We start from the raw sequence: 21,226 nt of genomic DNA, 5'->3' as shown, positions 1-21,226 counted from the left end.
CCCCCCAACCCAAAACGCACGTAGATCACGCCTCGACGCCCTCCAGAACCGCAACCAAATAGTCCAGCCGTCGTTGCATCTCGTCCATGCGGCCCTCCAAGCGCCCACCGCCCCCACGACTGGCGCATGCCTCCACGCCCGCCCCAGTCGCGGGCAGCGCCAGCGCGTCCCTCCCCAGCAGCACGGCGACCAAGCGGCCCAAACAGAGCCGGGCGCGCTTCAGCTCGCGCAGAAACAGACTCCGACAGATAGCGGTCTGCTCGACGAAATCCAACTCGAAGACGCCGAAGCGGATGAGCCGGTCCGCGCAGCCGAGCGCGTGGTGCGCGTCCAGCCGCATCGTGAAGTCGGCGTATCCGGCGTTGAATAGCGTGAGGATCTTGCTCAGCGCGACGGTGAAGAGGAGCTGTGCGTCGTCCGGGAGCTGGTTGAAGCCGGGGCGCTCTGTCAGCGTGAGCAGCGCGGTGAGGTGTCGCTGGTTGGCTGCGAGGACGCTATCGACTGTTGGGGTGGGGAGGGCGCCGGGGGCGCTGGCGGGTGGAGAGTTGGTGCTGGGGAGGAGACTTTGCTCGATCTCGTGGAGGAGGATGAGGTATTCTGTGCAGGAGGGAGCTTCTATTGCTGGGGATGGGGCTGGGGCTGGGGGCATGGCGGCGGCGGGGGTGGTGTCGGGGCCATGGAGGGAATATGCGTAGGAATGGGACCCCGGAGCGGGACCACCGACACTGCTGCTGCTGCTGCTGCTGTCGGGGGCAAGGAACTCCGGGGGTGTGGCGGGCTGGCGGATGGAGGTGGTACAGGATGACCGGCTGGTTGAACTGCCGGGGTCGCAGGCGCTGCTGCTTGCGGCGTCGGCGTCGATGTCTGTCCATTCGTGACTCGGGCGGCGGCCGAACACCATGCATTGCGGAGGGAGAGGCGGAGGGACCAGGGCTTTGGCGATTGGCAGGTCGACGAGGGTACTTGATGGCACTGCGTACGGGCCGAGGGGCTGCTCCAGCTCTGTTGTCCAGCAGAAGTTACCGACGTCGGAGATACCCAGACCGATGGAATCCGCTGGGAGGTAGGGCGGCAGACTGCAAGGGGCGGAGAGCGGCTCAGAGAAGGCGGTTGGATCCGAGATGCTCGTTCCTGATGGACAGAGGGGGACGAGGTGGTTTTCATACTCTGACACCGCTATCGGGGTGATGCTTGGGTCTGGGGGTACGCTGGACGGCATATGTGGAGGCTGAAGGGGGTATTTGTTGATTCGGTTGGACTTTGGCGACTGCGGGAGGAAGAGCCTCATGGACGATGGAATCTCAGTCGGCGATATGGTGATGGTAGAAGATGAGGACGAAGCAGTGCTTGCGGCTGCTGCTGCTGCTGCTGCTGCTGCTGCCGCCGCCGCCGCCGCCGCCCGATTGGCCTTGCTCCGTTTCCCTGGGACTTTTCCAATTCTTGAAATTGAGAAGACGCAGACAAGGCCGAGGTTGGCACAGCGTTGACAGCCGCTTTTCTCTCCGGAGCAGCGAACCTACGCGAGGAACCGTGGTCATTCATCATCGTATTGCACGGAAGCGAGGACGCAGCATGCCACGTACCTTGGCCGCATGACACTCATTGCAGGCTGCCCGGAGCTTGGGAGGCTTCTTGGAAGCGGTGTACGAACTGCTGAGAGTCGTTAGCCTGTCAGACGGAGAGGATATCTGGCGGATAGTACACTCACGATGTCATGATAACCAGATACCGGCTGAGGGCGAAGAAGAATGACCAGCGCCGAAGAGCCAATAGTTGAGAAGGAGGGTGTAAAAAACGAAGCACACGGGCTCTATGGGGATTGGAAGAAATAAAGCTTATGTACCGGCACCAGCGTAGACTCGAGCGCATTTCATGCTTGCGTATATAGGGGCCCGGTGTATAGCCAAGTAGACCCCAATCATCGTGGACGCATTGCTATCTCTCCCGGAGGATGCGGGGGAGGGCAGTGACTCTATGCTGTGGACAAGGCCAGCGAATGCACGAACCGAAACCCAGAGAAGAAGTCGGAATTTTTTTCGACAAGACCAAGAGGCTATCGGTCAGTAGATGGAGCGAATTTGCCTCCACCGTTTGACAAAAATAGCGGCCTGGGGGCCACTATTCCGCTGCACTGCATCTTGGGAGGAGCAAAGATCGTAAGGTCCCAGTAGAATAACCCAGGTATTGCTGCTTTTTCCTTGGGATCTGCGCTTTGTTTATTTAAAACTGCACTGTCGCGCCGATGAGCTGGCTCATTCGAACGGCGGGATCAATTGCGTTTCTGGGACGTCTGTTGAACAGAGCCGTGGCTGTACCATCGCCCAATTTGATTGTGGACTCACCATGGCCCCAGACCAGCCGGAATGTTGATCCTCAAGCCCGTGCTGGCGGTTTTGTCTCGGGTAGGTCGCTTAAGGTGAGACTCCAACGACGGCGGGATGGGTCGAAATCTTGCGATTGGATCCCTGCCCGTGGACAAGGTTCGGGTTATTCGGTTCTTCCAATGTCCTGTGTCTCATTTCAGATGCCGTGCTACGTTTCAGGCTCCGCGAATGGTCGGTTGGGATCCTGACCGAGTTGGCCAAAGCATTGGCTTAGCTCAACCGCATCGTAGTTGAGTGCCTTGGTTGATATCGACGACGGTGGCCATAACGATGCAGTGCACGGTGATAAATATACTCGGAATGTGAGAAGCGGTGTACACAGAGTCCAGACATGCAATTGTGCAGTCGAACCACATTGATGCTGTCGGGCAACTTATCAATGGAGTGCTAGCAGGATCGCGTTATCACCACCTATGTGCTCAATCGTTCATGCATTTTGAGCCAGAGATTACGCCAGGTTGTCAGGTTTGTCACACTCCAGGCGTCGTGAGTTGAGCCGACACATATGCGCAGCAGGAGTTATGACTTTCGTTCGTTGCCATCAGGATTGGAACTGTAACGAAACTCTGTCTCAGGTTATATTGTTCGCTATGACCTCCCTGCGGATTCTTGTAAGGCAAGTAAGTATATGCTAAGGTTTTGATATGCCTTCTGGAATTATTTCTCCAAATACTCATATGGACTAAGGCTAATGACACAGGGTTAGAGGAAGCAAGTTTACAAAAATAGACATTAAAGAAACTACTCTGACAATAGGGCTGATTGGACGTGAACTTGTGGAAGTAAAAACGAGGGCCTCCATGCCCGAGGAAGACGGGAAGACCTCAACAGTAGCAACGAGTAGACTACTTGGGTACATGAAATTTCAGCAAAGCCATGGTCCAGTGCATGAGAAAACATCAAACTCTATCGTCAAATGAAATTTGTTCTTCTGTGAGTTGACCTTAGTGGCGTCTACGGAGGGTTCTCAGTACATTAGGTGGCTTATAAGATCCCCATTCAGGTACATCCTGCGACATTAGACCACATCAATAGCATTATATCAGTGCTTCCCGAACCTAGCTCGGCGGTGGCGGCAACAGAAGACAAGTTTTCAGCAAGATCAGGACTCAGAACAAGACATCGAAGAACATCTTACATCTTGCATAACATGGTCCCAGACGGATCCCTATCCCGCGCATCCATAATTATCAGAAAACAAACCCATAAGTAGGACATGTTCCACTCCAACGGCATTGACATCCAGCTTCAGCGGTTAACCACCCTCCTCCACTGCCGGGAACGATGTCGTCCACGTGCAGTTCTCGCCGAAGAAGAGTTCAACATGTCCCAAACAGAACCATAGCCGGCATTTCCGGAAGCGCGATTGTCATCGACCGTCCCGTCGATAGCCATATCACGCTCAGGGTCTGAAAACGGCTGTGCCGCAACGCGGTACGACTCAGCCCACCACAGAGGGTCATCCTGTTGCAGGTTTGCGCGCACCTCCTGCAAGGGCGCACGCTCCTCGCCCTCCTCCTCCTCCTCTGCGTTTTCTTTGTCGTCTTCCGGGGAAGTCATGGTCCAATCCATGTATGGAGTGTCCGTGTCGATGTCCATGGTGTCGGATTCCTCGGAGTCCTCGTAGATGGTGAAGATAAGCTTGCGGGGAGATGTAGATATGGGAGTAGGAGCGGGTGCGAGTCTGACGATCATGTTTCCTGTCCTGATGGGAGATATGGGAGGACTGTTTTCCCGTGTGGGGGATAGACAGCGATCCGTCTCAGTGGGAGGGTTGTGGATATCGGTATTGATGTTGGCTGTTTCTGACGATGTGTTGCCGTTCTGAGACAGAGGTTTGTGCTGAAGAGGCCATCGTTTCGGAGGTGATGCGAGGAGGCTCTTCGCACGCAGACGCGGTCTTGGGTTTCTTGTTGGGTGGGAGCTGCTGGTTGGAGAGGTCGAGGAGATGGTCTGTTTCACGACTGTCGTCTGCACGGAAGTCGTCGTATCCACGGATACGTGGGTTGACTGTGCGGACGGAAGATTCTGGGCGACTTGTGGGCAGGGCCATATTGATATCGGGGATTGCTGGTGATGTTGAGTTCTGCTGTGTCAGAGTTGGTACGTTTGGTAGCAGAAAGGATATCCAAGGGAAGGAGATACGTATTGCTCCACGTTCAGACAGAGCTCGAGGTCGATCTTGTCCATCATAGTGTCTTAATCTGGTGGGCCTGTTGCCTCCATGTCCCTCGGGCTTGGGTTGAGCTGCGATGGAAAGATGGATGTGGAGAGGCAAGTTCAATTCAAGATTCACTATGGATCATACGATGCTAGAAGCCCAGAGAACAACGCATGCGCATGAAGTGAAAGAAAGGGAAGTTTGCTAGTGGGCAGTAGGCAGGGGGATGAACGATCCGTTTACGAACTACAACCATACTACGTACTACAGCGGACGCATAACAATCAGCTTGAGATCCAGTTATCGAGCTAGGTAGCTATGGACAAGATTGACGTAGCACATCGATACTCGCCTACTACCAGTCCTCTGTTTCTCAACCTGCCAATTTTCCCGGTGTCAAATTCTGGTACATGGCGACCTCCTCTTCTACCACCCGTTGACGTGGCCAATGATTCAGATGGAACGCCAGCCTCAAGACAGTAGATAGAACGAATATAGCAAAGATACAACAACATGGGCTGGAATGCCACATCGCAGAACGGGTGGTGGAAGGATCGAGAAGTTACCATATACCGTACACATCACAATCAGTCTGCTGCCTACCTGAACTGGCCAGGTCCAATCATGCCACCTCTGGCATCGCCGCCAACTTGGCCAAACATATCGAGCAAGTGTCTCGAGGATGGCGGGGGTCCCTGAGGACTATGAGCGCCGTCGAAAGGGCCCTGGCCGCCGGGACCCATACCCATCATTTCACCAGGTGGCATAGGCGGGAACCCAGATGGCGGAGGGCCATTCATGTAGCCCGGAGGCGGCATCATGCCGGGCGGGAGAGGGAAACCGGCCGTTCCGCCACCAGCGCCACGAGGCAAAGGCTGACGGTCGCCAAGAGGAGGCATACTCCCATGCATGTGCATCATATTCGACATTAAGTTCGGAGGGACCCCGCCATTCGGGGTCGGAATGCCGGGGGGAGGAACCATAGGACCAGGCCCACGACCTTGTTGCGGGGGCAGCTGGGGGCCAGCCCACCCTGGAGGGGGCGGCATATGTTCCAATCCTGGAGGCCGCGGCATCCCCATTGCTGGTAGGCCCTGTCCCTGATGGATCCTGTTGCCACCAGGAGTCATCGGCACTTGACCGCCGGGAGGGAATGGGATCTCATCAAAGTAGCCAGGAGGAGGTCCATTTGCGGGCCTCCGTCGAAGGTGATCCACATCGGGTCGAGGCATTCTTGCGATAGCCGGGTCGTCAATGAAATTCGGGGTCTTCTGGACAGATCCAAGACCAGGCGGAGGGAGAATATCCATATTCGGCATACCGGGGCCCGCGCCTGGCTGGCCATGGCCCTGGTTTGGTCCAGGACTGACGTGAACCTGTTGCATTAGTCGCAAAAGATGTTCTCTCTCGCGCGCCTGAGGATCTTGTCCAAGAGGAAGACCGGCATTTCGGACGGGGGTGTCTGGCATCGCCATAGGATCTGGGTGCCTCAGTTGCTCTCGAGAAGGCGAGGAGATGGGACCTTGGGCTTGTTCGACCTGGTTAATAGAAGCAGGCCGGTTGAGTTGCACGTGCTCATTATGCGGCGTGGCATTGCGAGATTTGTTACCACCCAACATCTGAAGAATCCGCTGGAAACCTTCCTGGTCAGCATCGGTGGTCGAAGCGCTGTTGACTGGTGAGGGCTTAGTAGCCATAGCCGTAGCCGTAGCCCCAAGCTGTTGGTCGGACTCCTTTGCGGGGCTTCCAGGGGGTGGGCTAAAAAGTCCCGCAAATCGAGATGATTTCGCGGGCTTCCCCGGTAGCATCTCCTTCTTGATGGAGTCCACAGGAGACGGGGTGTTCATCTCCTGCGGCGGCGGTGGCGGCGGCGGCTTCGATTCATTCAGAAGGCCAAAGAAGCGCTCCATTGTCGCATCGCCTTGGAAGGGAGTACCGGTGCTGCTGAATATCTCTCCATCTGTTGGCCGGCTCTCCTTTTGCGAGGCGCTGCTAGCTGGCTCTGGCAGAGACGGCTTCTTTTCCTCGTTATGCGTTTGTGAAGAACCCGCTTTCATCCGTTCCTTCCAACGTTCAAAATCTTCCTGGGTGTGCACACGACGAGGTTCATCCTTCTCGGTTGTATCCAGCCATTCGGGTTCTTGTTCGAATTTGGCGCCTCGAGTCCAGTCACGGTCAGCGCCGTGCCGGTCCCTGCGCCATTCCCGATTCCGTATGGGGGTCTTCTCTTCATCTGCATCATGTGCATCGTGGTGGTTCTCATCACGGAACCAACTGCCTTCATGCCTGGCACGACCTGGTTGGCCGTCCTTCCTAGTGAGGAACCGGCTATCCTTATCTCTTCCTCCTCGTTCAAAGGGCCCATCACGGGGTTCCCAGCGATCAAAATCCCCATTGCGTCTTGGTTTCCTCTCCTGGTCATCCTGACCGAAGGTGCGACGAGGTCGCCCAGCATTCCAGTCTTCACGATCGCTGCGTCGGCCGTTGAAGGGGCCGTTTGGTTTCCCATCACGTCGGTCAAGGTCTTTCTCGCCGGTATCTTTATCTCGGAAGAAGCGGTCGCGGAAGTTGAAGCGGTCATTCTTCGAATCTTCCGTATCGGGCTGCCTCAGTGGCCGTTCGATGGAATCCACCGAGCTCTTCCCAGGAACGCGGGAAGCGGATGCGAAAGCAGTTTTCGGGGGGCCAAGAATGATATCCTCTGCACGTACGACGACATTCCCCTCAGTTAGCGATGGGCTCGATGATCGGACTCAACACGGACAGACTCCGACGGCGCAGAAGGAGGTATGAGAAAGGCATATATTCACCTGAGTTCGAGCCACGGGAGATATGACGGGATTCGAAGATGCTCGACCTTCGCCCGGTGGAGTCATTGGGGTTGTTAGGATCTCGAGGGTTGGTTGTTTTGCGTTGTGTTGCCGGGTCGGGAATCGGGCTGCAAGCGCATGGACCAGATCAGTCTCGAGAGAAACGGCAGATAAGGATAAAAGAAACACGGCGAGAGGAAGAAACCTACCCCATCCATTCTTCCACCGGCGGTAAGCCGGCAGGCTTCGTGACCAGAGGGGATTCGCGAAGCCATAACAGCTCGTCGATCTGGTACCGTCGAGCCATGAGGATGGCTGTGTGTGTGTGTGTGTTGGACTATCGGCAAGCCGGTTACGACGTTCTCATTGGTTCACGACAATCCCCGGAGGAAGAGGTCGCGGAGAAAGGGAAGCGTCAAGCAGTCGGAGTAGGGGTTTGGCCTAGGGTATCGAGGAGGTCGCTATGGAAGGGAGGGAGGTGTTGTTGGAAGAAACCAGAGACCGGTGGCAACTCGGCCAAGTCTAGGTTGAATCAGGTGGTGTGCGCTAGTCGGAGGGAGGGAGTCAGGAGCAGGAGAAAGGACAAGAGAGGTAAAACCGTCGAGTACGAAAGGAGATGGGAATCGGACTGTGAAAGTGAACGGAGGGCGTGAGAAGGGAAGTTGGAGGCGAACTGGAGGATGAGGGTGAAGGAGGAGGAGGTTTGGAGAGGAAGAAGAAGAGGAGGAAGTTGGACGTTGGAGGAGAAAAGGATTTTGGGTTGGCCGCCCCAATCGGGCAACTCACCGTTTCCCCTCGTCTCCGTATAGATTGGAAATACGATCAGATTCGAAGAATATACGTCTATAGGAGTATGCGTTATCTTCATGATTACGATGAATCCTCGTTTCAATTTCGAGCACATTGGTGTACCTGTGTGGTGCTCGGTATAGACATAGACATCAGACCGACCACGCAGTACGCCATCCACGTCAGACATTCCGGACATTCCACAGTGGAGCTTGGCCCATCGTATTCCACCGTAGATTCTGTAGCCACCCAGCAGGTTTCAGATCATATAAAGCCATACCTAGCAATTTTAAGATCCAAAACTCCAGCTCCTCCAGGAGTTGCCCAAACGGCTGTCATTGCTTAGTCATCTGCTGCGGACCAATCAGACGCCGCAAAATTCTGATGGAGATGCTTCATATCAATCCATCTTCAACTCTTGCTCGGCCTCTTCTTCTCCGTTTCACAGCGTCCACGTTCACGACCTGGCCAGGATGTCGGATAATCAGTTTCCTCGGAACAAGAGGAGACGGCTGGACCATGACCAGAACCCCAGCAACGTTTCCGAAATCACTTCCCATACGCAATTGCGCGTTGCCCTCACGTTTACGCAAAATGTAGTGGAAGCCAAGCAAGGTAAGCCCGACCAGCGTCTCCTTATGCCAATGACTCGCGTCGATTCTCACAATCAGGGAAAGGGCTTCGGGCATTTAAGGACTTCCTTCTATCTATCGCCCAGTCGGAAGATGAGTCCGAGAAGGCCAAAAAATTTCGGCTGCTGAAATCCTACTGTGATTCGCAGATCACCCACGAGGAGGAGCCTTCGTGCTTCCCGGAATTGATCCAGACGTGGAGTTTTGCAGACAGCAATAACAACGAGGGCTTGTTGACTCATGTTCCCTCTGTCCTGGCCATCTTCATCAAGACCATCTCCAGTAACTTAGAGTTTCGGGACTTTGGACTTGCCCTGTGCAAGTTCCTCCTGCGAAAAGAGCAGCTGCGATTTTTCAACCGTGGCATGACGGCAGTCAAGTCAAAAGATCACTTGATCTCTCCGTGCCTGCGGTTATTAACGGAGATAGTCAGTTTCGATGGCGGCGCTGTTGCTCGGCAGATCTTCACTGCCCGATACATCACTTATAAACGTCTTGACGTGTTCCTCACGCCCAACAAGGCCCAACTGGAGGAAGGCTCGGAAGACTCGCAGAAGCCGACGCTCCGGCGTAACGCGCAAAAGTACGTGCTTGCGAATCTCCGCTTCCAGAATGTAGCTGGAAAGACCGATATCATTGAGCAGCAAAAGGTCATCCGGGCTTTCCTCGAGTACGTGAGGAAGGACCCTCGGGACATGGTGTTGGAAATCATCAGCACTATTGCCAGAGATATCGCGAAGGATGCCTCTCTTCCCCGGACGACAAAGACCAAATTCTTCAACCGGTGGAACTTGGAAAGGCTCGTGACGCTTTATGGTTACGACCGCGAGTCTGAGGAGCCGAACCCTACCGGTGTCTCGATTGCAAATGAAGTTCACAAGATTTTGATGAATGTCTGTACGGACACGGCACTTGGAGCATTACTACCGGAGACAGGCTGGTATCCCAGCGGAAGCGACCCTGAATCTTTGCCTACAGACGATGATACGTCAATCGAGCTGGGACTTGACTCGGCCGTTTATGTGGACAAATACCGAGAGTCCGTACCTGTCCGTAACGGAATCCTGTCGTACCTCATCCAAACACTTCGCCCGGATACAGATAGTCTCCAGATTGAGCTGCTAGTGGCAATTTTCAAAGCCGCCCCGGAGCTTGTGGCCGACTTCTTTACGAAGAAAACCATGTTCACCTCTGATCCCAAACCCACGCCGGCTTGGATGGCTGAGTCCGCCTTGCTTTTCTCGACTGTCCGCCTCCCCGTGCCGGCAAACTGTGGGTGGAAGGATAAGCTGCCGCCTATGCCACCGCCGGTGTCGGTCGTTATTGAGAACGTCTTACCACGCCCACTTACCCAGAGAATCCTGACGCGCTGTCTGAACATGAACACGGAGATCGTCACTCTTTTCGCAGTCCGGATTTTGACAATTAGTTTCAATAAACTGCGCACGGTTTTGCGGATATTCAATGCCGACCATGGCGTTAGCCAGACATTTTGGGCGCAAGCTGCAAGCAAACTAGTTGCCGAATTTTGTCGACGATGCCCTGCAGCGAAGGACGTTGTGCTGTTGTTCAAACGAACAGCCAAGGAGGATTTGCAACAGCAAGAGGCCGTCGCAGAGCTCCTTTCTTGCTTCTATGAAGTCGTACCCGAGGCAGCCTTCGAGGAATCCTTTGACGTGTCTCTCGTTTTGGTCGACATTCTGAAGCGGTTGGATGAAAATGACCTTGGTGATGATGATAAGGAATCATTGCTCAGCCAGTTGCAGAGCATTTTGAAAATCGCACAACAATCCGCGGCCATTCGTTGGTGGCAACAACCTGGTAAGACTCTCAACGCTCTCAGACTTGACCCGTGTGCTAAATCTCTCGAACCAGGGTCCATGAAATTTTCTGCGTTTACGTCTATTTTGAAGGTCCTAGTGGAGGCACCCTCCCAGGATGATTTACATGAGATGAATATATTACTAAGGGCAGTGCTTATGGAAAACTCCGTGCTACAGAGTCCCAAGTCGTTCTCTGCCGTTCTATCGAGCTTTGATTCTTCAGACCCCAAGGTCCTTCAACATCAGCTCGCATTTTTCGATAACTGTATCTGTCGCATCGCAAAGAAGCCAGTCCACTATCAGGACCTGCTTGCGTCTCTATTTGAAAGCACACCAGACTCCGTCAGTCCTCTGGTAGCAGCTATCGCTGAGCAATGGCCCTTTGTCGTCAAGTCAGACGACTCCGCCATAGAAGGTGCCGTTTGCTCGTGGGCTTCGCGCATGCTAGGGAAACTCAAGCATGCTGGTGAAGACTCTAAGCCTTTGAAGGCTGCTCGCGATAACCTGTCGGGCGCAACGGAGAAGAAACAAAGCAAGTCGATGTTAAAAAAGGTATTCAAAGACACAGAAGAAAATCACAAGGTCGATGAAGAAATGGAGGTCGATTCGACGCCTATCAATGTACAAGGCACAAAGGTCGAAGTAGACCTAGAGGAGACGTTCGGTGCCCTTCCCATTGAGAGCGACACTCACAATGAACTACGCCTGTGGGAAAAAGACGAATTGGATTCTGCTATAGATAAAGGTCGAGTATCTGAGTTGTTCGTATGCTTGTGCTCCGAGCATGAAGAGATCCGGAAACAAGCCTTCGCCAGTATTACCCGCTTCATGGGGAAAATTCGGGTACGTTGACTAAACATTTCCCACGTGGAGTTGAAATTCTCACAGGCCGTCCCAGGAATCCAAACATTCGGAGTGGAGGACAATATACATCCTCACTGGTGAGCTTCTCGAAACAGTGAAGCAGATTGGGCTAGAGGCACCCATGCCATGGATCGTTGGAGAATGCGCGGCGAACTGCCTTGTCGTTCTCAACAACCCGATGCATAAACTTTACGGAAAGGTGAACAAGTTCCTGCAAAAGGCACCCTCGTGGGAGGTTGAGAAGATCCCGTCCTACTGGATCGACAAGATCCTCTTACACGAGCCGGAGCTAGACGACGGTTATTTCGAAGAGATTAACTGGCTGTTGGACCTGCTCGTGAAGGGTCTTCGCACGCAAGCTGTATGTTTCCCCCGTACCTCTTGTTTTCCTAAATGGAGCACTAACTCGATTCCCACAGGACATGGAGATCTACCGCCGGGCCAACGTGTTTGAGCGGGTATTGTCTTTCTACGAGTCCCCCAGCATTGGACTCCCAGTCAAACGAAATATCTTGCACTTGTTGTACAGATCGACGCAGGTCAAAGGGAGTACCACCTTGATCACTCGTGCTGGTATTGTCAGCTGGATCCAAAGCCAAGTTGCTGCTGTGAATGAGAAAGAAGCGGCTGTTTTCGCCGCAATGACCGATTCCTTGCGTCGCTCTTCGGATCAAGATCGGTTGGCAAAATGGAGTGGAGGAGCAGTAACACAGGTCGTGAAGCACATAATTGGATAGATTACCCACTGGCACTTTGGTATCGAACTATAAGATTTAATCCATATCCATGTCTTTACAATTAGTACCTGAGGGGGTTCTAGTATTTGATGACGCTTCGGGTTTTTGCCAGTGTGAGAGGCAGAAAAGAATGTATTTGATGAAGGCAGTTTATGAACAGAAACCCCAAGATGCTAATGCACATCATTAATCGTAAACGCCCCTATTAGAGGTCATTACTACTTTTCCGAAAGTTTCAGCGCAAGGCGACTGCTTACAGCCAGCCGGCATACTGCTCCAACGCCTCATTCCGAACACCTTCCGAGCCATGGCGCACCCCCAGGAGTCTGACCTTGCCGATCTTACCCCCAAAATCATCTTCGACCTTGCTCTCCCAGGTCTCAAAGAGGGCGTTCATGCGGCGGATCACCTCAGGGTCATCCCGAACAAGCACAGCAATAGCATCATATCCACCCGCGCCAGGGACTACACCGCCAATCACACCGTCCACCTCTGACAGCGCATTTAGCAGTTCGGTCTGTACGCGGGGCTCGATAGGGACGTCAGTCTTGCGCGTCATGCTCTGGATGTGGTTACGGGAGCGCTGGATCAGGCTGCGGACATCCCCAAAGTCATTTTGCGGGTCCCGATCCGGGTCCTGCGCCAGCTGTTTCAGCTCCAAACACAGCCGTTCGTTGTTTGACTGGAGAGCCGCCCAGAGGAGATCAGCTTCCTGTTTATTCTGTTTCCGCCATTCGAGGACCTTTTTCACCATCGACGGCGTCTGGGAGCCGCATTCCACGTCGCAGAGCACCATCTGCATTCCGCGGGGAAGCTGCATGCCGAAATCCAGACACTCTGTATCCCAGGGATGGTTCGGGTCGACGTCCTCCACGATGGCGAACAGACGCTCCTCGAAGCCCGGAGACCCGGCGTCACCGATGGATTCCAGAATACTAGGCGAAAACCGCCGGTATAAGCAGGATCCGTAGATCGCAGCAGCTACGTCGAAGCCTGAGCCGACTTTGCCTTGGGCTGCGCAGTGGGCGGCTTGCGCCAGGTTGTGGAGCTTGTCACGGGCCGCTCCCAGGTCGTCGGGTTGCATGGTGCGGTGGATGACTAGAGCGGAAACGAGGGAGGTCACCAGCGCTGCGGACGAGCCCAGTCCGGTCTTGTGGGCTTCGTGGAGGGGGACACCGAAGTTGACGAATCTTCCCGAGGACGACTTCTGAGAGAAGGCTGTCTCCGAGTAGTAATCATTGTCTGCGAGGATCGTCAAGGACAGAGACCCAAAGTCTTTGGAGTCAGCGACGTAGCTGATGTAGGTCAAAGCGTAGTTAAGGGAGGTTTCGACGAAGGGATTGTGTTTTCTAGTGGGCTCGAGGTTAATGGGTAGATATAAACCGGGATAAAGTGCCTGCTTACCCGTCATTCTTCTGGACGACTTTGATTCCCCCTTTGTTTTCACAGGGCTGTATGTCGTATTCCCATACCGCATCCACAAATTGCGGGGACCGAACGACAATGCTGTCTTTCTTTTCACCCGTAGCTCCATCTTCGCCTGCCTCGGCCGCTGCCCCAGTCGTAGGCTTTGTTGAGCTGGAAGAAGCAGTCCGTCGATGGCCTCTCCGGAGTTGTTGGACGACAATGTGGATTCTGGAGTCGAGAGCGAATACAGTGCCAGTGTAGTTGCGGTCTAATACAAGATAACCCCCGGTGAGAAGCACCTTGCCGGGGGCCGACAGAGCGGTAGTTACAGCAGGTTGGGAGGCCATTAGAGAGACGAGTGGTCTTCGACGTGGGTGGTTGAGGGTATATCGAAGTTGTATCAGAGGTGTTGAAATACGGGGAGGGAGGTTGCTCTTCAAGTTCGACGTCAGCATTGAGTAAAGAGTCACATGTGGAATTCGGAAGATGTCAGGCTGGACAACATACTCACTGCAAAATAGATCAGTAGCGGAGCCTTGTCGAAGCACGAATGAGACCCGGACCCCCTTTTAACGTCGGCCAGGTCGAAATTCGAGGGGCGATGATCTCTAGTGTATCGGAGCAAGGACCCCGCGGCGATGGGTCTGGAAGTCGAAGCGCAGCCCACAATACACACCGGGTGGAAAGCGGTGTTACAATGACTGAAACAGGGTGGACAGATGAAGCAGGCCAAGTGGGATCATGCAGGTCACCGCGCAGAGTGGGTTGTTTCAACGCAGCGCATTGTCGGATGCGTTGTTGATTTCCTTTCCCGGATGTGGCTGAAGCCGTGGTGGCTGATGGTATATTATATCAGCATGGCTTATCTTATCGGTGGCGAAGTTCCGACGCGCCACAACGATTTTCCGCGACAGCGAGCTTTCTCTTCCCACTCGCGACTCGGCGATCAGAGAGTGCGTGGCACCCTCTCCGCAAATGCTCTGATATCCTAGTTCGAGATATCTCTTGCTTTGGATTCTCAGCTGTCTCTCATTATTGGAGCCCACGCGCTCAACACCCACCATGGATGACCTCCAGTCCCTGGAGCTCTTTTCGCTCGTTTCGCGAATCACCGGAGAACTGCAGAATCACTTGGGCGTGAACGACAAGACATTAGCCGAATTTGTGATTGACCAGCATTTAAAATGCGGTTCCTTTGCGGATTTCAAGAAGACGCTGGAGGATATGGGCGCCGAATTTCCTCAAAGCTTGATGGAGAGTATCGACCGTTTGGTGCTCACGATGCACCCGAAATACAAGTCCAAAAAGGATGACAAACCGGAGGATTCGACGGGCGACAATGATATGGATGTTCTGGATGCCTTGGAGAAGAAAGCGCGCGTGTTTAAAGGGCTGGCTGTTCCGGACAAAGTGCCAAATTGGGACGATGAGGCGGACACTGCGCTCAACGATGCGAACGAAGGCAACGCGAAGGCTGACGCTATGGACGATACATTTGCGATGCTGGAAGGGCTCGCAGGGAAGGCTCGTGAAGAGAAAGCCGACACGTCAAGGGATCGGCGTAGCAAGCGGCGGAGCCGGAGCCCCGATTACCGCGATGAAAGAGACTCTCGCGGACGCAGACACCGCGATAAGTACCGCTCGCGATCGAGGTCGCACAGCCCCCGCTATCGCAGGCGAGACGACGACGTTGACGAATTCGGTCGGTCTGCGAGAAACCACAGCAGTCGTGATGAGAAATATCGCAACGGCCACAGTGAACGGCGGAGACGCCGTGATCGCGTTGATGACGATTATTTCCAAAAACCCCCTCCTGTTGAGCTCGACGACCAACCAATCTTGTATAAGGTCTACGATGGACGTGTCACGGGAGTCAAGGATTTTGGAGCCTTTGTGAACTTGCCCACCGTTAAGGGTAAGGTTGATGGTCTTGTCCATGTGTCTGCGATGCAGGAGGGGGTACGGGTGAACCATCCATCCGACTTGGTGTCGCGCGGCCAGCCTGTCAAGGTCAAGGTTGTCAGCATTCAAGGCTCCCGTATTGGATTGTCAATGAAGGAAGTTGATCAGGCCACGGGTCGTGATCTTATTCCCCAAAGGCGTCTGGCCTCGGGAGCCAATATGGAACGGCTGGATGGCATTTCTGGGAAGGACAGGTATGGCAATCTGAGCTCTGAAGTACCGGTTATCGAGGAATCGGATGGCAAGCCGATGAGAAATCGCAAGCGCTTGACTTCTCCAGAGAGATGGGAGATCAAGCAATTGATCGCCTCCGGAGCGGTATCAGCTGCGGACTATCCTGATATCGACGAAGAGTACCATGCTACGCTGACCGGGGAAGGCACTTTTGAAGAGGAGGAGGACGTCGACATCGAGGTCCGCGATGAGGAGCCACCATTCTTAGCCGGTCAGACAAAGATGTCCCTAGAGTTATCTCCCATCAGAGTAGTGAAAGCTCCGGATGGCTCCCTCAACCGGGCTGCAATGGCGGGCACCAATTTGGCAAAAGACAGACGGGAATTACGACAGCAAGAGGCCCAGGATAAAGCGGCCGAAAGAGCCGCACAGGTTGACCTTAATGCCCAGTGGCAGGATCCTATGGTTGCGCCTGAAGATCGGAAGTTTGCATCGGATATTCGAAGCACCCAGCCATCTAAATCGGATGAGGCTGTGCCGGAATGGAAGAGGGTTACGATGGGTAAAAATCCGTCGTTCGGAAAGCGAACTTCCATGTCTATCAAGCAGCAACGTGAAAGTCTGCCCGTCTTCAAGTTCCGAAAGCAACTGCTTGATGCTGTTCGTGATAACCAACTGCTGATTGTTGTCGGAGATACCGGATCTGGTAAAACAACACAAGTCACACAGTACCTTGCCGAGGCCGGATTTGCAAACAACGGGATTATAGGATGTACTCAACCTCGACGTGTTGCCGCCATGTCTGTCGCCAAGCGTGTGGCCGAAGAGGTTGGTTGCCGGCTTGGTGCAGAGGTTGGCTATACTATTCGTTTCGAAGATTGTACCAGTCCGGATACGAGAATCAAATATATGACGGACGGTATGCTTCAAAGAGAGGTCCTGTTGGACCCAGACTTGAAGAAGTACTCCGTTATTATGCTTGACGAGGCTCACGAAAGAACTATCGCTACGGATGTCCTCTTTGGATTACTGAAGAAGACAGTCAAACGCAGACCTGATCTCAGGCTCATCGTTACCTCTGCTACCCTCGATGCCGAGAAATTCTCTGAATATTTCAACGGATGTCCTATTTTCTCAATTCCTGGGCGTACTTTCCCTGTCGAGATCATGTACTCAAAGGAACCAGAATCCGACTACCTGGATGCTGCCCTCATTACAGTCATGCAGATTCATCTGACTGAGCCGCCCGGTGATATCTTGCTTTTCTTGACGGGACAGGAAGAAATTGATACTTCTTGTGAGATCTTATATGAGCGAATGAAAGCTCTAGGCTCCTCGGTGCCTGAACTGGTCATTCTTCCGGTCTACTCTGCACTTCCTAGCGAAATGCAGAGTCGAATTTTCGAGCCTGCACCTCCCGGCGGTCGAAAGGTAGTCATTGCGACAAACATTGCTGAGACTTCCATCACGATTGACAATATCTACTACGTTATCGATCCTGGGTTCGTGAAGCAAAATGCCTACGATCCGAAGCTTGGTATGGATTCCTTGGTCGTAACGCCTATTTCTCAGGCTCAGGCCAAGCAACGCGCGGGCCGCGCTGGTCGAACGGGCCCTGGAAAGTGTTTCCGTTTGTATACTGAAGCTGCCTACCAATCTGAGATGCTTCCCACGACCATTCCAGAAATCCAACGCCAGAATCTTTCGCATACCATCTTAATGTTGAAAGCTATGGGCATCAACGATCTCCTCCATTTCGACTTTATGGATCCCCCACCGACAAACACCATGCTTACTGCGTTGGAGGAGCTTTATGCCCTGTCGGCGCTTGACGACGAAGGTCTTCTAACCCGTTTGGGGCGAAAAATGGCCGATTTCCCGATGGAGCCGGCGCTTGCTAAGGTCCTTATTGCATCAGTCGATATGGGATGTTCAGAGGAGATGTTGAGCATTGTTGCTATGCTTTCTATCCAATCCGTATTCTACCGACCCAAAGAGAAACAGCAACAGGCCGACCAGAAGAAGGCGAAGTTCCATGACCCTTGTGGAGACCATCTCACTCTGTTGAATGTGTACAATGGTTGGAAGAATGCCAAGTTCAACAATGCATGGTGCTTCGAGAACTTCATTCAGGCTCGCCAGATCCGCCGTGCACAGGACGTGCGGCAGCAGCTCATGGGTATCATGGATCGCTATCACCACAAGATCGTCTCCTGCGGACGGAACACGACCAAAGTACGCCAAGCATTATGCACGGGATTCTTCAGGAACGCAGCGCGTAAGGATCCCCAGGAAGGATACAAAACTCTCGTCGAGGGAACGCCTGTCTATATGCACCCCAGCTCCGCATTGTTTGGCAAGCCGTCGGAACACGTCATCTACCATACACTGGTTCTCACCACCAAGGAATACATGCACTGTACTACCGCTATTGAGCCCAAGTGGCTTGTCGAGGCTGCACCTACGTTCTTCAAGGTGGCCCCTACGGATCGGCTGTCCAAGCGTAAGAAAGCAGAGCGCATCCAGCCACTGCATAACCGTTTTGCCGGAGAAGATGACTGGCGTCTGTCTGCACAAAAGCGACAAGGCAGAGGTGGAGGAGGTGGCACTTGGGGTTGATGCCTTTGCTATTACTGTTTCGGTTCCTTTTTACGGAGAGGATATATTAAGGCTTTATATTTCCAAATACCCGACATCGTGTTTACCGTGCTTATTTGGCATTTTAAAAAGTACTAGATAGCTTATGTTCTTCGAAATGCTACATGTATAGATGCCTGTTAATATTGATCCAACATGATGTCTCGGTGTAATGGCTGATCAGCATAGTTGTTATCTGATATTGCTCGTTCAAGTTCTGCGTATCGTTTCCCTCGGAAGATATCGAGATGCGAAGGTGGGGATCGGCCATATCCTACGTACACCAATCGCTCCCCTTGGAAAAATGCTTATACCAGGGTTGTATTCCTTTTCCAATTGGCAGACGACGGTGTTGTAGATATACAGAAGATGGTGGTGGAATCACCTGACCAGAGCGTGATCATTTCTCGTCGCACCGCCAACTTCTCCTCGTCACCGTCGACACCACCACCAGGGGAATAAATACCGGGATATGATTTCACACCTTCCCACCCTGACACCTCGCATTCCACGGGCGACTGGTGGATCCCGCGGGAGCTCCCTTGAGTGCAGCACCTGGGCAACCACAACAATTTCCTTCACACCGACAGCCCCTTTTCTCTGCCATGGGCTCCATCGCGCCACGCAGCATCACTGGTCCAGGGTAGCGCTTGCTGACAATCGCTCCACCCTGACTGGCATGCTCTGGTGCACTCGCAAGCAAGGAAGCTCCCGCTCTCCAGATGAACCATGATCTGTGCGCCGATCAGCTCCCATTTGGGACCAGTCAGAACCAGTCAGTGGAGTGATCCAAGAAGCCAAACCCACCCGCTATCGAATCCGATCGCTCCTCGAATCGGCAAGATTCAGCTGAACCAAGATCTGCAGCCACACACAGGTGCTTGCTCAAATCACAATGCCGGCCAATCTCGTCGGTGGTCGCACGGAAAGACCGGCGGCACAGCTCCATAACCCCAGAGTTGGGAAGCTGTCCGGGAGCGTGGTCCCTTTAAATGTTTGGTTTGCCGGTCATTCCGTCATTCCCTCTCGCCCCTTTCCTTCAGTAGTCTTTGGCTTTTACAACTACCCAAGCTGAGCCATTATGCCGTCCCCCATTCCCCAGCCCAAGGGTTATCCCCTCGTGGGTAATCTGTTCGACATAGATTCCCAGAATCCCTGGGGTTCGTTCAATAAGCTTGCCCTAGAGAACAATTACCGTGAGTCTTCATCCACCAATGACTCTGCTGTCGGCAATGTCTTAACCCTACATACGTCGGTGGACAGGACCCATCTTCAAAATAAACCTTCTTGGTAAAGAGCTTGTCTTCATCACCGGCGCCGCCCTCCTTGAGGAAGTCTGCGATGACAAGCGGTTCCGCAAATGTGTATCGGGCCCGATTGTTGAAATTCGCGATGCCGTCCATAGCAGCTTATTTACTGCGACGGAGAGTGAGATGGAAGATTGGGGGATTGCACATCGCATCATGGCGCCGTTGGTTTCAACAGAGGCAGTTGCTGAGGTCTACTCGGGCATGAAGGAGACTATGCCCTTCCTCATCAAGAAATGGACTGCTGGGCCTCGCCAGCGCGTCAATGTCACTAATGACCTGGACCGGCTGAATCATGCGGCGAACATGCTTTGCTTCTTTGGCCAGAACATCGATTGCGTCAACGGTCCCGAACCGCCCGCTATCCATGCCCACGAGGCTTCCACGATCGAAGCAACCCGCCGAGCTTCCCGGCCGAGACCTCTCACCTGGCTCTTCCACCAGAGGAAATATGACAACTACATCAAAACCATGCGCGAATATGGAGCAGGCATCGTAGCGCACCGAAGGGCCTACCCGACCGATAGGCACGACATGTTGGACGCCCTACTAAACGGGAAAGACCCACAAACTGGAAAGGGCTTGACAGAAAGCCAAGTGCTGGACGAAATCGTGAATTGCTTTATCGGATGCGCAACCGCCCCTAACCTGATCTCCTTCGCGCTGTACTACCTGATGAAGAACCCGGATACGATTCGACAGGCACGGGAGGAGATTGATTCCGTCGTCGGGTCGTCGGAGAGCGTTGAGCAGGAGCATCTTGCTCGCTTACCTTACTGCAAGGCCATCGTTGACGAATCGTTCCGTCTGTCGGCGGTCGCTCCAGGTTTTAACCGCGAGCCCCAGGCTGGTGAGGGTCCTGTTCTGCTCGCAGGAGGCGAGTACGAGATCTCTCGTAAGCAGCAATTGATCGTCATCTTGTCTGCTGTGGGCCGTGACCCTGCTGTCTTTGAAGATCCTGAAGCTTTCAAGCCTGAGCGCATGCTAGGAGAGAAGTTCGACCGGCTCCCTGCCGGCGTGAAGAAAAGATTTGGCAATGGCAAGCGTGAATGTATTGGAAAGCGATTCGCGTATGAGTGGTGCTTTACGACGTTGGTGAGCATCCTGAAGGACGTGGAGTTCGAACTGGCAGATGCGAACTACAAAATGTACAATGATGGCACCAACTACAATGGCGCGTTTAGCGTGAAGCCACAGGAGTTCTTCGCTATGACTGGACCGAGACAGCGGAGTGGTTAGCTATTGAGCAGTTGGTAACAATCATTATCGCTTAGTACGAGTGCGTTCTTTTATCTAGCATGGACGATTACATGTTAATTTTATGACTCCTAATCATAATGAAGGGCCTATCTGACTACAGAAGAATTTCCCATGATTACTGCTCGTGCCGTACATCAGAAGTCCCTTCAAGGGACTGAGACATCGTGGGAACTATGTCAGCCAGACGCAAGGGTATCTGACCTGGACCCGTATTTTGGTACCTCTCTTCACGAACGGATCGTATAAATGACCTATCACAAGCCCATGAACACGTAAATC

General features: G+C 53.5%; 6 protein-coding genes across 6 annotated transcripts; 4 read left to right on the top strand and 2 right to left on the bottom strand.

Annotated features, from left to right (window-relative positions):
• The first annotated feature begins 3,770 nt into the window (after nucleotides 1-3,770).
• BDV59DRAFT_188363 (uncharacterized protein) lies at nucleotides 3,771-4,249 on the top strand. Its single transcript, XM_073691396.1, has one exon. The coding sequence runs from the start codon at nucleotides 4,012-4,014 to the stop codon at nucleotides 4,210-4,212; it is 201 nt and encodes a 66-aa protein (XP_073543399.1). The 5' UTR covers nucleotides 3,771-4,011; the 3' UTR covers nucleotides 4,213-4,249.
• Nucleotides 4,250-4,841: 592 nt separating this feature from the next.
• Nucleotides 4,842-8,059, bottom strand: BDV59DRAFT_188362 (uncharacterized protein). The gene is made up of 3 exons (XM_073691395.1): nucleotides 7,565-8,059; nucleotides 7,356-7,483; nucleotides 4,842-7,246 (listed from the first exon to the last, which is right to left on the bottom strand). The coding sequence occupies exons 1-3, from the start codon at nucleotides 7,660-7,662 to the stop codon at nucleotides 5,145-5,147; spliced, it is 2,328 nt and encodes a 775-aa protein (XP_073543398.1). The 5' UTR covers nucleotides 7,663-8,059; the 3' UTR covers nucleotides 4,842-5,144.
• Nucleotides 8,060-8,430: 371 nt separating this feature from the next.
• BDV59DRAFT_137939 (NPA1/URB1 family protein) lies at nucleotides 8,431-12,327 on the top strand. Its single transcript, XM_073687103.1, has 5 exons — nucleotides 8,431-8,759; nucleotides 8,822-10,597; nucleotides 10,652-11,442; nucleotides 11,498-11,824; nucleotides 11,883-12,327. The coding sequence occupies exons 1-5, from the start codon at nucleotides 8,618-8,620 to the stop codon at nucleotides 12,198-12,200; spliced, it is 3,354 nt and encodes a 1,117-aa protein (XP_073543397.1). The 5' UTR covers nucleotides 8,431-8,617; the 3' UTR covers nucleotides 12,201-12,327.
• On the bottom strand, nucleotides 12,288-14,400 carry erg8 (phosphomevalonate kinase). Its single transcript, XM_073687104.1, has 3 exons — nucleotides 14,119-14,400; nucleotides 13,605-14,041; nucleotides 12,288-13,549 (listed from the first exon to the last, which is right to left on the bottom strand). Exons 2-3 carry the CDS (start codon nucleotides 13,952-13,954, stop codon nucleotides 12,454-12,456), a joined length of 1,446 nt encoding a protein of 481 aa, XP_073543396.1. The 5' UTR covers nucleotides 13,955-14,041; nucleotides 14,119-14,400; the 3' UTR covers nucleotides 12,288-12,453.
• Nucleotides 14,401-14,545: 145 nt separating this feature from the next.
• On the top strand, nucleotides 14,546-18,541 carry BDV59DRAFT_188359 (putative RNA helicase-like splicing factor (HRH1)). Its single transcript, XM_073691394.1, has one exon. The coding sequence runs from the start codon at nucleotides 14,670-14,672 to the stop codon at nucleotides 18,360-18,362; it is 3,693 nt and encodes a 1,230-aa protein (XP_073543395.1). The 5' UTR covers nucleotides 14,546-14,669; the 3' UTR covers nucleotides 18,363-18,541.
• A 746-nt stretch (nucleotides 18,542-19,287) lies between these two features.
• On the top strand, nucleotides 19,288-21,074 carry BDV59DRAFT_137933 (putative cytochrome P450). The gene is made up of 2 exons (XM_073687102.1): nucleotides 19,288-19,576; nucleotides 19,644-21,074. Exons 1-2 carry the CDS (start codon nucleotides 19,462-19,464, stop codon nucleotides 20,924-20,926), a joined length of 1,398 nt encoding a protein of 465 aa, XP_073543394.1. The 5' UTR covers nucleotides 19,288-19,461; the 3' UTR covers nucleotides 20,927-21,074.
• The last annotated feature ends 152 nt before the right edge of the window (nucleotides 21,075-21,226 follow it).

The sequence above is a fragment of the Aspergillus ambiguus genome (genome assembly GCF_047715705.1).
Source record: "Aspergillus ambiguus strain CBS 117.58 unplaced genomic scaffold BDV59scaffold_53, whole genome shotgun sequence".
Classification (NCBI taxonomy): domain Eukaryota; kingdom Fungi; phylum Ascomycota; class Eurotiomycetes; order Eurotiales; family Aspergillaceae; genus Aspergillus; species Aspergillus ambiguus.
This window is presented reverse-complemented; position numbering and strand designations above follow the sequence as displayed.

Excerpts from the sequence above, each read along its gene's own strand:
- BDV59DRAFT_137933 (XM_073687102.1), top strand. The coding sequence starts at position 19,462 with ATGCCGTCCCCCATTCCCCAGCCCAAGGGTTATCCCCTCGTGGGTAAT. Across the intron at positions 19,577-19,643 it reads TGCCCTAGAGAACAATTACC|GACCCATCTTCAAAATAAAC; the intron begins GTGAGTCTTCAT and ends GTCGGTGGACAG.
- BDV59DRAFT_188363 (XM_073691396.1), top strand. The coding sequence starts at position 4,012 with ATGGTGAAGATAAGCTTGCGGGGAGATGTAGATATGGGAGTAGGAGCG.
- BDV59DRAFT_137939 (XM_073687103.1), top strand. The coding sequence starts at position 8,618 with ATGTCGGATAATCAGTTTCCTCGGAACAAGAGGAGACGGCTGGACCAT. Across the intron at positions 8,760-8,821 it reads TGTAGTGGAAGCCAAGCAAG|GGCTTCGGGCATTTAAGGAC; the intron begins GTAAGCCCGACC and ends AATCAGGGAAAG. Across the intron at positions 11,825-11,882 it reads AGGGTCTTCGCACGCAAGCT|GACATGGAGATCTACCGCCG; the intron begins GTATGTTTCCCC and ends CGATTCCCACAG.
- BDV59DRAFT_188362 (XM_073691395.1), bottom strand. The coding sequence starts at position 7,662 with ATGGCTCGACGGTACCAGATCGACGAGCTGTTATGGCTTCGCGAATCC. Across the intron at positions 7,484-7,564 it reads CCGGTGGAAGAATGGATGGG|CCCGATTCCCGACCCGGCAA; the intron begins GTAGGTTTCTTC and ends ATGCGCTTGCAG. Across the intron at positions 7,247-7,355 it reads CTCCCGTGGCTCGAACTCAG|AGGATATCATTCTTGGCCCC; the intron begins GTGAATATATGC and ends TCGTACGTGCAG.
- BDV59DRAFT_188359 (XM_073691394.1), top strand. The coding sequence starts at position 14,670 with ATGGATGACCTCCAGTCCCTGGAGCTCTTTTCGCTCGTTTCGCGAATC.
- erg8 (XM_073687104.1), bottom strand. The coding sequence starts at position 13,954 with ATGGCCTCCCAACCTGCTGTAACTACCGCTCTGTCGGCCCCCGGCAAG. Across the intron at positions 13,550-13,604 it reads GTCGTCCAGAAGAATGACGG|AAAACACAATCCCTTCGTCG; the intron begins GTAAGCAGGCAC and ends CGAGCCCACTAG.